Source organism: Periplaneta americana, chromosome 13 (genome assembly GCF_040183065.1).
Source record: "Periplaneta americana isolate PAMFEO1 chromosome 13, P.americana_PAMFEO1_priV1, whole genome shotgun sequence".
Classification (NCBI taxonomy): Eukaryota; Metazoa; Arthropoda; class Insecta; order Blattodea; family Blattidae; genus Periplaneta; species Periplaneta americana.
The window spans coordinates 124809365-124825163 of NC_091129.1; the positions used below are offsets into that span (position 1 = coordinate 124809365).

The 15799-nt window shown below is 37.8% G+C and overlaps 2 protein-coding genes across 5 annotated transcripts in view; both read right to left on the reverse strand.

The window, feature by feature from the left end:
• The window catches only part of LOC138712371 (mitochondrial protein C2orf69 homolog), a 64656-nt gene extending 48857 nt beyond the window's left edge, over positions 1 to 15799 (reverse strand). For all 4 annotated transcript variants that reach the window (XR_011335700.1, XM_069844049.1, XM_069844048.1 and 1 more), the window contains exon 1: positions 15660 to 15799. The gene's annotated coding sequence lies outside the window, so the exon portion shown is untranslated. The remainder of the gene's footprint in view (positions 1 to 15659) is intronic.
• On the reverse strand, positions 679 to 6709 carry LOC138712372 (two pore potassium channel protein sup-9). Its single transcript, XM_069844050.1, has one exon. The coding sequence runs from the start codon at positions 6608 to 6610 to the stop codon at positions 5468 to 5470; it is 1143 nt and encodes a 380-aa protein (XP_069700151.1). The 5' UTR covers positions 6611 to 6709; the 3' UTR covers positions 679 to 5467.

Sequence of the window (15799 nt, forward strand, 5' to 3'; positions counted from 1 at the left end):
GACATAGATTCGTCGTCTGGTAGTTCGGCAACGAAAGAACAAAAATGGCGAACGATACTACCTACCTAGACTTTATAGAGCCGTCACTTCCTAAGGCGTAAGCAAAGACGAGGAGTCATGCCGGAAATAACAGCGATGCGACTATAGTTCTTATCTGCTTGGAAAGAGATTTTATGAAGTACTGCTGCCTCCTCTTCCAAAAATCTACGAGTACTAATGACTCTCTTGATCACCACCACAAGCATTCTGCAACATACATCTACCTCCTATGGTGCACCAACGGCAACTTAAGATATCAAAACGACCTACACTTTCGACACGTTTACAGTAGAGAGGAACAATAATTTGATTTCAACGAACAAGAATAAAGGTAGTAGGCCTACTCGTCTTTGGAGAAATATCTTACACATACAATTTAACATGTTTTTATTTAATACATTTCTCACCATTGCAACGTACTACCTGAACAGTTGAGTAGTGCAGTACTAAAACTAGATTCGAATCTCGGTAAATGCAGTATGATTTTTAATGCATGAAGACGGAGTTGCAGCAAGTTTCTTGGTAACGTAGGTACTTCCGCTTTATATGAAAGTAGCTAGTATTAATTTTTCTAAGAACGGATATAGAGTCATGGAGAGAAACAACGTACTTAATCTATTTAAAATTAAACAAAACTCAAATGAACAATACTTTTACTCACTTTCACTTTCAAATGTGTCCATACAAAGTACCGTTTTTCAAACCACAAATAATTCTATTACGAAACATGCGCTATAAGCTAGGTTACGGCTTACATTCAAATCTGTTTACAACCAGTTAATATAATGTAAAAACCTCGATCAATTTTACTATGCAAGTATGGCAATTAGACTATAGCTCTTATACATCCAATTAAAATCTAGACATTTGGTACAGTTCCCCCAAAAAAGAATGGGACGATATCGCTATCCTTGTCGTGGTCCCTGTTATCTTTGATCCTTTCATGGTTCTTATCATAGTTCTTTCGTGGTCCTTGATGTGATCCTTATTGTGGTACATACTATTCTCCATGTCGTGGTCCTTATCGTGATGCTTATCATGGTCCATGTCGTGATCCTTGTCTTTACCGTAGCCGTTAGAGCGGTCCTTGTTGTTTTCTCCATGGTCCTTATCATAATGCCTGTTACCACTATAATGTTTGTTCATTGTTCCACTTGTCCTTGTTATGATCTTTATAGTGGTATTTCTTGTTTTTGCCATGGTCCTTAGCTTGGTAAATTTCGAAGTCCTTATCGTGATCCATATCATGATTGCTACTGTGATCCTTGTTTGTCGTTGTCCATCTCGTGATCCTTATCGTGATCTTTGTCGTGGTGTTAATTGCGGTCCATATGTGTGATCCTTATCGTGGCCCATGTCGGAGTCCTTATCGTGACCCTTGTCATAGTGCTTGTCGCGGTTCACGCCGTGATCCTTATCCTGGTCCTTGTGATCCTTATGGTGGTCCATGTTGTGATCTTTATCGTAGTCCTTGTCGCGAACCTTATTGTGGTCCTTGATGTGATCCTTATCATGGTCCACATTGAGGTCCTTATTGTGATTCTTATTTTGAAGCTTGTTTCATGTCATGATCCTTACCGTGGTCTCTGTCGTAGTCCTTATCGTACTTCTTGTCGTGGTCCATGTTGTGATCCTTATCGTTTTCCTTACCGTGGTTTATGTCGTGATTCTTATTGTGGTCCTTGTGGTTCATATCTTCGTCTTTTTCGTGGTCCTTATGAAGGTCGTTGATATCTCTGTCGTGGTCCTGATGTCCTTTTTGCCTTTCTAATAGTCCTTTTCATGGTCCTGGTCCTTGTAATCCTTATCGTGGTCCATGTCGTGGTATTTATCGTAATCCTTATCGTGGTTTGTTGTATTTCTTGTATATTATCATGGTGCTGATCTTTGTCCTTATCGTGGTCCGTGTTATCTGTATAATAGTCCTTTTCGTGGTCCATGTCGTTGTATTTATCATAATCTTTGTCGTGGTGTTTGTCATGTTTCTTGTAATATGTTACCGTGGTCCTGATCTTTATCCTTGTAGTGGTCCTTGTTGTCTTTGTCATGATCCTTACAATGTTCCTTGCTGTCTTTGCCGTAGGTATACATGTCATTTCAAAATTAATATTGTTCTCCCTCTTTGGCGAATGACTTTCGTGTTTCACGGTATATTTAAAACTTTCATAAAAGGTAAACGATCAAGGACTTAAAAAGAGACCTACACCAGAAGTAGACAGACAACTGATAATATTTTGCACTGGTGTGTACTTTGGAGTAGGATGAAAATAGAAATACAGATGCACGACCAGATGTCTTCCTGGCTACGTCAATATCGTGTGAACCGCGCTGTAGAACTTTAACTTCAGACGATCAAGAGTCGCCTCATTCCTCTTTTGGGGAACTATACGTTAAATAACAATTCAAAATGTATAACTTTTACAATAGAAGTAAAGTAAAATGTATAACTTTTGCAATAGAAGTAAAGTCACTGAAACTTACACATTCATTTATCTTTGAGCTGTTATTTTCGAGAAGTCCTTGAACTTAATTGAGTCCTTGAGTAAAATAGTGGACCATGTCCATATTTCACATTTCAAGAAAACAGCATTTTAGTTCGTTATCTGATTTATTTTACACAACGTCAATGATATACATACAAACATTACTAAATTAACTTAAAGATGCCACTTTCTTGAAATATGAACTTGGTCCACTATTTTTACTCAAGGACTCAATTAAGAACAGTTCTAAAATAAGCGTTAAATAGGCAGTAAAATATTATAAATAGTTTAATGTAAATACACTACTCAAAATAAATTAGAGGAACACTATGAATTATATAAATATTTTTATTGAACAGAGGTAAGTGCATGGAAATTATTCATCATCATCATCATCATCATCATCATCATCATCATCATGAACTTGGTCCACTTTAGTCTTTTAAGACCTGTTCCGTTGTAACTCCTGAAGGTGTCCGTTATCTTGCCACCTTTGTTGTGGTCGGCCCAAGTCTTTCTTGCCTTCAGGTTTCATTCTAGATCTATGTTTGTAAAGCAGTTTGGATTAGTTCTTTATGTGTCTAAACGGAAATTGATACATAAATTATTAACTTTATTATACTATTTAACACAAAGTAAATAAAAACAAATTAATAATTATGTTTACCGTCAATAACCTTTAAAATATGAAAATGCCACTATGTGTGTTCCTCTAAAAATCTTTTGATCAGTGTATTATCACTTAAAGCTCACAGGTACGAACCAGAAGGAATTATTCAATTTGATCACTGAGGTAGTTATTTAACAAACCTTTTGGAGCCACGAAGGTCACTGAAAGTTCGTGAGAAGATATGACACAAAGAAGCAACAGTGGAAAAGAATAAATCAGAAGAAACCTATTTCATTCTACATTACTTACTCAAGCACTAACAAAATGTAGGAAAACTTGAAGTGGACGAAAGTATAGCAATAGTTGAAGCATTCCTTTCCCCCTTTTTTCAATACTATACATGAAACAACTCTCATTCATAATTAATATCTCACGTTCTATCACTTAATTTCTATCAGTCTCCCCTTCCTTCCTCCACCCTCATATTCTCAATGGTCTCTTGAAACTTGACTATAAAAAGACTTTGCAATAAAGTACCGGTATATACCGGTAAATAACTACTGTGAACTTTCAATGCTTCATCTTTCCGAAACGGACATTATACATACTTTATTATTATTCGTATAAACTTCACTCACTGACATTAGACGGTCAATATTATTTAAAATGCTTAATTCATTAAGCAGCATGACTTCTACTCAAAATAATTTCGAATAAAGTGTTCATCGAAGTAAAACGCGGTTCCAATCACTAATTAATATAATTTCGTCCGTAATTTATTTTTAAGTCCCAGCTGTGTTGAATGATCAACTCTTCGACTTTAAACATATTTCAAAATGAAATATACAGCAATATAATTAAGAATCAACTTTCATACTGAGGCCAATTTAAGAAAAATCGTCATTCTTAATGGCTTCAAATATATTACTGTTGTTATTCGTGTAAAAATTTCACCTCAGTACTTCTCAGCTAAACGTAGGTCCTATACAATAAAACGCAACCAAAGATTACAACAAATTCCGTATATATGAGGAAAGACTAAATACGGCAAAACGCAGTTCTTACGTCATGAAAATTATCAAAATTCACATTTCCGTTTGAATATAGAAAAATATTTAAATCACAAAAATGATAACGTAAATAAATAGTGCAAAAACGTTTCTAATTATTTTCAAATAATAGATTTCAATTTCATTTTTACAATAATAATGTGAAACTGTTATACTAAGAAAGACGCATTCTCAGATTCTTCAAATACTTTCTGCGTGAAAAATTGTTAGTGATAATAAATAGGAAAGTTAAGTATTTCGTATTGCAATTTTAATTCCGTGGAAATTTGGAGAAGGGACTTGTTCAATTTCAGAGACAAAATTAAAATTATGGTTTATTTAACGACGCTCGCAACTGCAGAGGTTATATCAGCATCGCCACTGTGCCGGAATTTTGTCCCGCAGTTCTTTTACATGCCAATAAATCTACTGACATGAGCCTGTCGCATTTAAACACACTTAAATGCTATCGACCTGGGCCGGGATCGAACCTGCAACCTCAAGCACAGAAGGCCAGCGCTACACCGACTACGCTACCCAGGCCGACTTTCAGAGACAACGGCGAGTCTTTACGACTAATAATGATTATGAATTAATATTATAACAATATAAGGGGAGAAGAAATCTAAATGCTAACAAAAATCACATTCGTTTTGTAATGCATTGTTTGAACTATAACTAAATCGGGGTTCAAAAAAAGGAACTTCAACCGAAATAATATGCATATGATACAACAAGAAATGGCAGTAAGACCAAGTACTGTAATATCATAATTCCAGTCACTTAATAGACACATATAATGCATCGACTTCAGACATAAAAATTCCCTCTCTGAATACGCAATCAAATTGTTAAAAGGAAATACAAAATACAATTATATACAAACAAATAACAAGTAAAACATTTTATTCTCTATGTTTATATAAAAAGGTCTTTTTCCCGTGAATCCTACAGTATTTCACATACAAAGACCCGCTCTATTCCGTCTTCCACTAATACGTGACACTAAGCTATTCATTGTTTATTTATAGATGACAGTAGTATGAAGATTTTAGTAATGCTTGGCATCGGGCTAGAAACTATACAAAGGTAAGGTTTGTGTCCCAAGGACACTGTAACATCGTTTCGGGCTCATAAAGCAGAATAAATGCCAGAAGTTTCTGAACAAAACTGTTTTGTCGCTGCACCCAAAAACATGACAGCATTTGAATTCTCCTCACTATACAACACAGTCACGTGCACAGACGTCTGGCCAATTATCGTTTCTTCTAATTCTGATCGATTGATCAATGACCGCGCTTCCGTCGGTATTTTGACACAATGCGCACACGGGTATCTTCTAGCCACTGCTTCATTTCCTCCCTCAATTCGCGCATTTTAACACGGATCTCCTCTCTCATCAGATTGAAGCACATGGCAATGAGACCCATTCCGATAAGGAGATACACGAAGTTAATTATCAATTTCGTCTGACTACCGCTGCTGTGAATATTCGCGCCTGGAACAAAGTCGCCGATGCCTATCTTACAGAGACTCGTCACGCAGAAGTATGTGCTGTCCAGGTATTCCCACTCCTCCCACTCGGCGAACATGATGGTTCCCGTCAGCACGTAGCCCCCGATGACCCACAGTCCCGCCGTGGAGGGCACGATAATCCGGGGAGCTGGACTTGGAGGTAAATTATTCTCGGAATCCTCGTCTATGCCCTCTTCGCTACACTCGTACAAACGTGTGTATAGCCACCTGAACGTCGAAGCCAGAACCTTCCCCATGTTCATAAAGTACAACACGTAAAGAGGGATTCCGAACACGGCATACAGAACAGTGAGGCCTCTGCCCAACGGTGTGCGAGGCACGATATTGCCGTAGCCGATCATGGTGAAGATTGCCAAGCAGAACATCAAGGCTGCAGGGAAAGTCCACAAGTCTTCGTTGGTTCTGCCGTTGTAACCGTCCTTGTACGCTTTCGCGAATCCGTTCTGGAACACTTTCAGCACTCTATCGACCTCGTTGCGCCAGGCCGTCTCGTTGAACGCGAAGTCGCTCGTCGTCAGGTTCCAGATGTCATAGGCGCAACGCGAATGCAGATTCGCCACGACCTGGTTCTGAGGATTTATCCAGTCTTTCTCGACGGCGACGAAACCGACGGCTCCGACGATGGCATAGCCGACCACGAGGCCGCCGACACCGACTTGTGTACACATAAACGCTACCAATTTCCGGCAGCAGTCCTTGACCTTTTCGCGCGGATCGCTAGCCGTTGTTGACGACGAACCGCGACTGCGCACGGAACTTCGAACCCCGGTCCCGCCGATAGACCTCATCTTCAAGCGGTGGCTTGCCGACCACTGAAATAGTTCGCCCACTGACGCAGCCATGGAGCCCACCCTGGCTATTTCTGGACGCACCACTTGGCACTCAGCCTTCATACGCCACCGACTGGCAACGACGTCCGCGGCAGCCTCGCCGATTCACCGATGTTTTAATTATTATTCGCCGACAACGTGGCATGGGCAGACTAGCACATGTCAACGTGACTTATACCTATGTCTAACACCTTTCGTAGCCCTGCATACGTTGACAATGACCTCTTTTATATATTTTTAAACTTCAAACGTCCACAGAAATGATACATACATGCCACGTTCTTGGACGATGGTACAGATTCATGTCCCATGTCACCTTTCGAAGCAGCGAAATTAATAGCATTCGTGTTAACGTCTTTCTTATTCGTAATACGATGAAAACTGTAGTCACTATTTTATTATTTTACGGCAGATTGTATGTTCTTATGATACAACACGTTCACACATATCGCAGTTTACATTTTCACTTAGTTTCGTTTTGACTGATCCATTTCGATCCCCAATGACGACGAAATGGCCAGTGTATTGGCGATTAACTTGACATTATTCTGTGCACATACATAGTACATAGTGAAGAACTGGTATGTGCCAGCAGGGCTACTCCATGTTCTTGGTTTAACAAAAGTTGTGCTGCAACGTTGAGATTATAGAAGATAATTCTTAGCAAAAACTCGTGGCCGATTATAAATATATACGTCAGCACGTAATTACGGCCAAAACTACAAAAAAATACAGCGTTATTAAAATACAGATCGTCTCCATGTTCTCATTAGAGAAAGTATTATGAGGCTGTAAAAAATCCAATTTGATAATTTTGCGGAAAAACAATTGAAGAGGTGAGAATAATATAGTCCAAAACCACAAAATAAAAAGTTTTAAGGAGAGCATTTGGCAACTTTAAAAAATGTCATAAATACAGCAATGACTTTTAGTGGTTTCAACTAACAACTTATATTTCTCTAGAGTATTGATTATTATGTAAGCATGTTTACTTGAAATGTTTAATATTTTATATACATAAAAATTCATACCTTCATAGAGCTAAACATTTGGTTTAGGACTACCTCATTCTTACAAAAACAATTCTTTATTCACAAAGTTTCCAATATCTTTACTAGTTATCAAGGAACATACTTGAGATAGTGGAGTACTTCAATACTGTAACATTCCAAATAACACTAAATTGTGGACCAAAATGCCTGAGTTAAATCTCAAATCTCTTCGCAGTGCATATGAAGAAAAGGCATATGTCACTGTTGATAGTGATTCGTCTGTCGGATGGGGATGTTAAGCCTGGCGGCCCCCTTGGTGGTATTCGACAGGAGTAGGCTATGTGCCAGGACCGAGTTTTCCCCTTCTCCCTTCCTCACCATCATCCTCACCCATTCCCTACATTACATTTACTCAAACATTTACACATACACTCACCCTAGTCCATGACATAACTCTTCACAGATACACATCGTGCATAACGTGGTCCTGCCATCTATCCGCAGTATGCAAAACCCAAATTACGCAAGTGAAGTGGGTAGGCATTAGACATAAACACACACACAAAATACTATAATATTTTATAACAAACGAAAATATAATATGGACAATGTGTTAGTTTTTTCCTTTACAGTCCAACACAGTTTAATAAATTAGTGTGTGTGCCATAAAGTTCTGCCAATTTAAAGGTTAAACTAATACTTACTTACTTACAAATGGCTTTTAAGGAACCCGAAGGTTCATTGCCGCCCTCACATAAGCCCGCCATCGGTCCCTATCCTGTGCAAGATTAATCCAGTCTCTATCATCATATCCCACCTCCCTCAAATCCAGTTTAATATTATCCTCCCATCTACGTCTCGGCCTCCCCAAAGGTCTTTTTCCCTCCAGACTCCCAACTAACACTCTATATGCATTTCTGGATTCGCCCATATGTGCTACATGCCCTGCCCATCTCAAACGTCTGGATTTAATGTTCCTAATTATGTCAGGTGAAGAGTACAATGCGTGCAGTTCTGCGTTGTGTAACTTTCTCCATTCTCCTGTAACTTCATCTTAACTTAACTTCAACTTAAACTAATAAGAAATCTTAATTATTAAAAATTAAGTATAAAACAAACATATTACAAAATAGAGAAATATTTATCTAAAACTGTATCAGCCGTTACAGAGGTCTGCTCGGCTTGGCGTAATCAATAGGAAATGTGTCATTTCAACCTAAATACCTGAAATTACGAATTTAATTTTTTGTAATGTCTCCTTTAGTCAATATTCTTTATTATTGTTCCCTTACATTTCGATTTACTTGAAGAATGCGATTTTATTATATTTCATACCAAAACCTATTAGCTTTTGCTCAACTTAGAGTCCATGCCTCTATACTCCTAAAAAACAACAACTCTGTGGCAGCTTATGTAGATCCAAAACCAATTCATATTAATATATCACGTCAGAAATCTATACTAAGAATAGAGACAATCTAAACTCTAAGAAAATTAATAAAATCAAATTCACAAAGAGAAATTAAAGTCTTACACTCCAAATTATGATGAAAGAGATAATTACGCCTCTATCTACATTTTTCTTTATCTGTGATCAATTCTAGTGGCTCTTCATATATGAAGCACCTAGTGCCTATCAGAGAACATCATTTTAGAAGTATATAAGGAATTTGTACCTAAATATACGGTATGTTTCATTAAACAGAAGATTATACCTTACAAGACTATATGCCTAACAATATATTCATACAAACATTTTATAGAAGAGTAACTGAATATTCAATATTTCAATAGCATTACTGTAGAGCTATCTTCCTGAACTGAACTACCACTTATAAATTGCAGCAGCTGGATCAAACTCAGACAGGGAAGGCCCCATTTATAAAAATTCTTGATACATAGGTTGGATAAAAAGTTATGGCAACGTGATGATGGTGTGTTCGAGAGCTGCCAGCTGTGTGGACATGAACAGGGACTGTTACTTGAGTTAGTGCAGCCAGCGGCAACAGTACTCTGTCAATCTACTGCAGTGTGTAGAACGTTGACTTTCATAGGGACAGTGCGAGCGCCCTAAGACCACGTTTACAAAACTAGAGCAACCTTCCTGGATCAAAATTGAAGTGACACGAGGTCGTAGTGCAAAAGAATGTTTTCAGGGATTGCATGGAGCATGTGCTGATGCAGTGTTGCCATATCGCACAGTGGCACGATGGGTTAAAGCGTGCCGTTCAGGACAACCTCCGTACAGGACGACCCCACATTGAGGAAACACAATTCAACTCCTTGCTTCCCTGTTGGATGTTGATCACCGATGGACTGCGTGTGAGTTAGCAGCGGAAATCGGAGTATGCCACAAACCTGTGCTCCACATTCTGCAAGACATTCTGGGTTACTGCAAAATTACAGGGTGTTGAATACCCCATGAAATTTCCGAGGTTTAACAATGGCACCACTATGCAGTCGCACAGGCCTTGTTGGACCGGTACCAAAGGAAAGATGACTTCTTGGACGAATCGTTGCTATGGACGAAACATCGGCTCGCTCATACGAATCAACCAAACTTGAAACGTCAATCAAATGAATGGAAGCATCCAGGTTCTTCTCATCCGAAGAAAGTGCGCCCTACACAAAGTGCTGTGAAGGTGATGTTCATTGTGGCGTATGACATTGATGGGGTAAGACTGCGCCATGCTGTATCTCCAAGGCAGACAGCAAACACGGACTACTACTGCAGGTTCCTGCAGCACCACCTTCGTTCAGCCCTCAGGAGAAAACGACGACACTTGGTGGTACAGAATCCCATCATTCTTCATGATAATGCATGGAGTCACACCGCTGCTGCTGTCCAGGACCTCTTGCGCCGCTGGCAATGGGAGATTCTGGAACATCCATCGTACTCACCCGATATGAGTCCATGCGATTACGATCTTTTCACCAAATTGAAAGAAGCACCGCGAGGGACCTGGGTACAATACCAGAGATGAACTTATCCGTGCTATAGAGCGGTCAATACGGAAAATCAACAAAGATGGACGCGCTGATGGTGTACGACACCTTCCAAACATTTGGCAAAAGGTGATAAATAAGGAGGGCGACTATGTAGAAGGTACGTAAATGTTGTACTCCTGTGAATAAAGCCACGTCAGAAATATCGAACTGTTGCCATTACTTTTTATCCAGCCCTAGTAGATCATCCTGTGTCTCAGACTTCAGCAAGTTTCTGTATCCTGTTTTGAGTCTGTTGTGACAGTTGAAGCCTCTATGCTGTGCTTATTGGTAGAACAACACAACATGTGACAATCTGCAGCAAATTCGGGAATCTTGTTGCAAAAGTTTCATTGTGAATCTTCTCCATCATCTGAATGAAACTCACTAAGCAAAACAGAAGTTTGTATTCTGCCTACTCTGCTAAATAAACATCCACCTTTTTATTTACTAGTGTTCAAGAACAAGAACGTATTTTTATTTTTTTTATTCTTTATTTATTTATGTCTATAACAGGGCAAAGCCCCAATTACAATAGACAGTACAGATATTCTATGCCACACTAAGAATTTTTTCTTTGGGAGGCCAATACAATCTTCAAAATCATACCTAATGAGACAGATTGCTATCTTTTTGTGATGTACAACTGTTGTTGTTGTCGAATAGCGATTAGTTGATTTGCATCAATCTTTCTCTAGCTTCCAAATAAAATACTTCAATGTTGTTGTTCTTCCTATTATCATTTTAGTTTATCACAGAGGAGAAGGTGATGTTTGTTCAAAATTTCATTTTTGTTACAAACTGAGCAGTTTGTTATTGTTAGTAACTTCAATTTCTTGAGATGTTCAATGAGACAATCATGTCTTGTAAACAAATGGAAATGTCCTACAACTTTGATGTACAACTTTATATATTTAATTAAGTTCTCTCTAATAGTCTTGCTCTCCAGTCTGAACAATTGTGAGATGCACATTCCTGAAATTGACACCTGGTCCAACACTAGTTCCAAATTTTCTAAAACTGAGGCAGTGTTCAAGTTTTACTTTCAGGAATGAAATAAGGAGTTCCACACTTTGTAGTGGCATACTTACTGGGTTCAATTTCCTATAAAGTCCAAAAAGAGATGGAGAAGCTGAATAAGAAATGCTTCAAACTTCTTAGCAAAAACCCTTAGCTTCAGCAGCATCATTGTCTTTTCCATGGACCACAAGTTCAAGATTGGTTACAATGGCTTTCCATTATTCAGAAGAGTTCTTACACTCACTTTCTTGGCTGACAGATCACTTTACAACTCTCTCTTTGCCGGCTAACCGCCAAACAATTTGAGAATTTTTCTCCTAGGTGATCTGATTTTTCTCTCAACATAGCCTATACAGTATTATATGAGTCATGATAAGACTGAAAAATTCTTGATTACAGAGTCAAATGTTTTATATACTCCAGTTCACCACATAGGCCTACATCCAACTAAACTAATTGCTAGTGGTGTGCAAGGCAGTAAACATTTATAAGTTTGTGGCAAAGAGTTTTCATTTGCATAGTCAGTCCTGATTTGTGCCCTACCATATTTGCAGCACCATGAGTGCCCAAGCCTATAATGTAACACTTGTCTCTGTATTCATTTGGGCCTGTAATCTTGTCTAAATACTTGGTTAAAGCTGTGAAATAATCAGTAAAATTTGGTAGCTCTGTGATATCCAATAAATCCTCCTTGATGTAGCCATCATTTCCATTCAAGTATCTAATGTACACATTTGCATGTTCAACTGTTGAACCATCAATCAGAAGTCTGATACAAGTATACTTCCTTAATTCATCAATTAAATCTTGTCTTAAAGTTTCAGCTAAAAATGAATTAAACTTTATTGCTTTTCGTTGCCATATTGTGATAAATCACTCTCCTTCAGTTTTTCTACTAAACACAACAGATCTACAAAGTCTTTAGATGACTTTCCATCCTTTGCTACATAGTAAGCTACATTAAGTAAATTTGTTAGATGAGACAACATCTATAAGTCCTTTTGTTGCTTTCTTTCTTTTTTTCTTTTTCTTTTTTTTTTTTAATACATTTCGCAATTTGACTTTCTGTGGGACATTCTTAGGCCATATGGCAACATTTTCACAAGCACTTTGCCCTTACTATGTAGAACAAATGACTCCTTTTTACAAGGCACAGAAAAACACTTGTCCCATTTCTGATCAACTACTAGCAAGCACCTGTTTACAAAGCTCGCAACTTATGGTAAATTAAGCACAATTTTTACCCTTTATTGTTTGTTAAAAATAACACGATGTAGCAGTGACTGCCCTCACTCATCCTTGCAGTATTGCTTACATTCCAATGCTATTCACGGCTCAGTGGTTAAGTTCCACCCTGAGACACTCTTCCTCTTGAACTATTCCATCACAGCACCAAAGCAGTTTCTGTGTACGTACGTGATATCTAGTTCACTAGCTTGCATGTAAACATCGTCTCGTATTCACAATCAAGAAATGGACTTGGAACACCTCAAAATCTGTGCTTCAGTGGCTGACCATGACAATATCTTTGAAAAATATTGAAGTGCAAGAGGTCAAATGACTTTACTGTCAAACGCCTGGCATTAGAAAAAAAAACAACAACTTGCTCATTATACTCTTGGAATAGACTTTCTGTAATCTTCACATCATAATGAAAGGAGGCGGATTTCTATGACCTAAGAAAATAGAATATGCATTTATGACCTAAAAAACATAAAAATATGACCAATGAAATTCAAAATATGACTTTAACAGTAACACATATTAGATTTTTTTTAATTCTCGGTATTATACATTGATTAAAATACAGTGTCTAGCCAGTTGGATGTTATATTTAAGCAAATTAGCCTACTTCAAATGTCTGTCTTTAGAATAGCACGTTGGAAAGATACTGAAGAAACAAGGAGTGACCGAGAGGGAGGAGAAAGTTACGAACACTTGAAAATTGTAAGGAAACCCTGTTTTGTTGTGTACAGCATATTTTCGCTCACATGGACAAACAATAGAAGCTTACCTGCTGCTTGAAACCGCACATTCCACAGTCAGTACATACTGTCTTTTCGTTGCATTTGTGCGAAAATACAGGTATTTTAGAGCTATCCTGAAAAACTTTCATAGGCCTATTACATTTTACCACAGCTGGCTCGTTATGGTTTGAATTAATGCATTAAATATAAGAAACACGCAAAATTTAACATTATGACGCAAATTTTTACCATTGTATGTTATAAAACTTAAAAAATTTCTAAATATGCATCAGTTATTCCCAAATATAACGTTAATATGCAGTTTCGTACTAAATATGCTACAAATTTAAAAACGGTCCAAATATGCATTTATATGCCCAATAAAAACCCTTCATTTTCTTCAGAATGTTTGTAATCAAGTTTAAATCAGTCTGAAATTCGACACAATCCAAAGGAAAAAATATGACATGTCATAGAAATCCGCTCCTTAGTAAGGAGTGACGCATAATGATACAAAATCCATCCATCCAATGACATTACAGCTCAATTTCTAGCCTTGGCCTTCCGTAGCTTTTGCCTTCAACTGATTCTATCTTGTGCGGCAAGCTTCCAGTTGTCACACTGGAGTAAGATAGCAGTGTCTTCCTTAATACCAGCTTCCCAACTTTTCCTGAGTCTTCAAACATCTGGATTCCCTATGAAATTGGCTCCTATATAGGGTTCTGATGTGCCAAGTACCAATTCGTAAGTCCAGTTTCCTTTGCCTAGTTCGTCGTTGTTGTTATCCATCATTCCGAGACTTGCTGGGTTTCTGAACATAAATATTTTTACAGTGCAGAATTGTTAACCCTATGCCCAACCTCCAGATGTTATACAATATGGTACCTCAACCTTTCACGAAATGTCACGTGCATACTCGTATATACGACAATTTCAGTTTTAAAACCGAGTACAGTTTTCAGTAATTTTTGCAATAGGAACTATTGAAAATCCATCTTCGCAATCTTTTATGAATTAATTTGCACTTCACTGAAAACGTCACAACTAAGCTGTCAGATCAACGGCGTAGCTCAGACGGCTAAGGCGCTTGCCTGCCGATCCGGAGTTCGTTCGGACGCTGGTTCGATTCCCGATTGGGTTTTTTCCGAGGTTTTTCCCAACCATAAGGCAAATGTCAGGTAATCTATGACGTATCCTTGGCCTCATCTCGCCAAATATCATCTCGCTATCACCAATTCCATCGACGCTAAAAAACCTCGTAGTTGATACAGCGTCGTTAAATAACCAAGTAAAAAATATATTTAAAAAATGTAAAAAAAAAGCTGTCAGCAATATGGTATGAGTGTTACGTGACTAATAAAGATTCTTTACATTCACGTCAATCGCACTTCAACAACGAGTTCATGTTCTCTTAATACATCATAAATAATTTAAACAGAAATCATAGACCTATAGACGACATATAATTCGGTTCTGGCACAAAAAGAAAGAATTCGACTCAAACCCTGGTTGCAATCATGTACGTAAAAATTATCATGTTCACAAAGGTAACAGCCAAGTCTATAAAACACGCAAAAACGTGTATAAGTTACTGGCCATGTAATAGGCCTGATCATTAAATTAAGACTGCAAATACAATAAGCTTTTTAATCGCGTAAATTTCACTGCTCTTATGGAAGTCACTTTCATATTGTAAGAAATATCGCTCAGATCTGCAACTTATCAACCATTAACCTAACTATACCCACACACCAAGTTACAACTAGGCCTACTTGATGAGTAAAGTAATTAACTTGATCAAATGAATCGAAAATGCAAAAGGCATCACACTAAATTATACTCAACTAGTATCATTATCATTTCGTGTAGTAATCATACTAATAAACTATTGCATAATGGCAATAGATCATAATGCAGTCCTTCACAAAACGAAATAGGAAACAGAGTGATTGCAGTTGACGTAGAAGCCAAATCCGGAGCAATTAAGGTGCAGTATTCATCTGAGACATACATAAAGTTTTGTATTATACAAAAATAATAACCTTCGCAATGTCATTCCGTCTTAACCTGCAAACAGTATCATATAACCTAACCTTCCTGTAAATTATCCGACCCTATTAATACATAAAAAAACACGATTCAACTTACCTTCCTTTCACAGAAGAACTTAATCTAATTCAATTAATAACAGCCTGTAATCATAAACTACACATAATTTTCGATTTATACTGCACAATTACTACCCCTAAATATCATTCAACCCACAAACAATTTCACGAACTTCATCA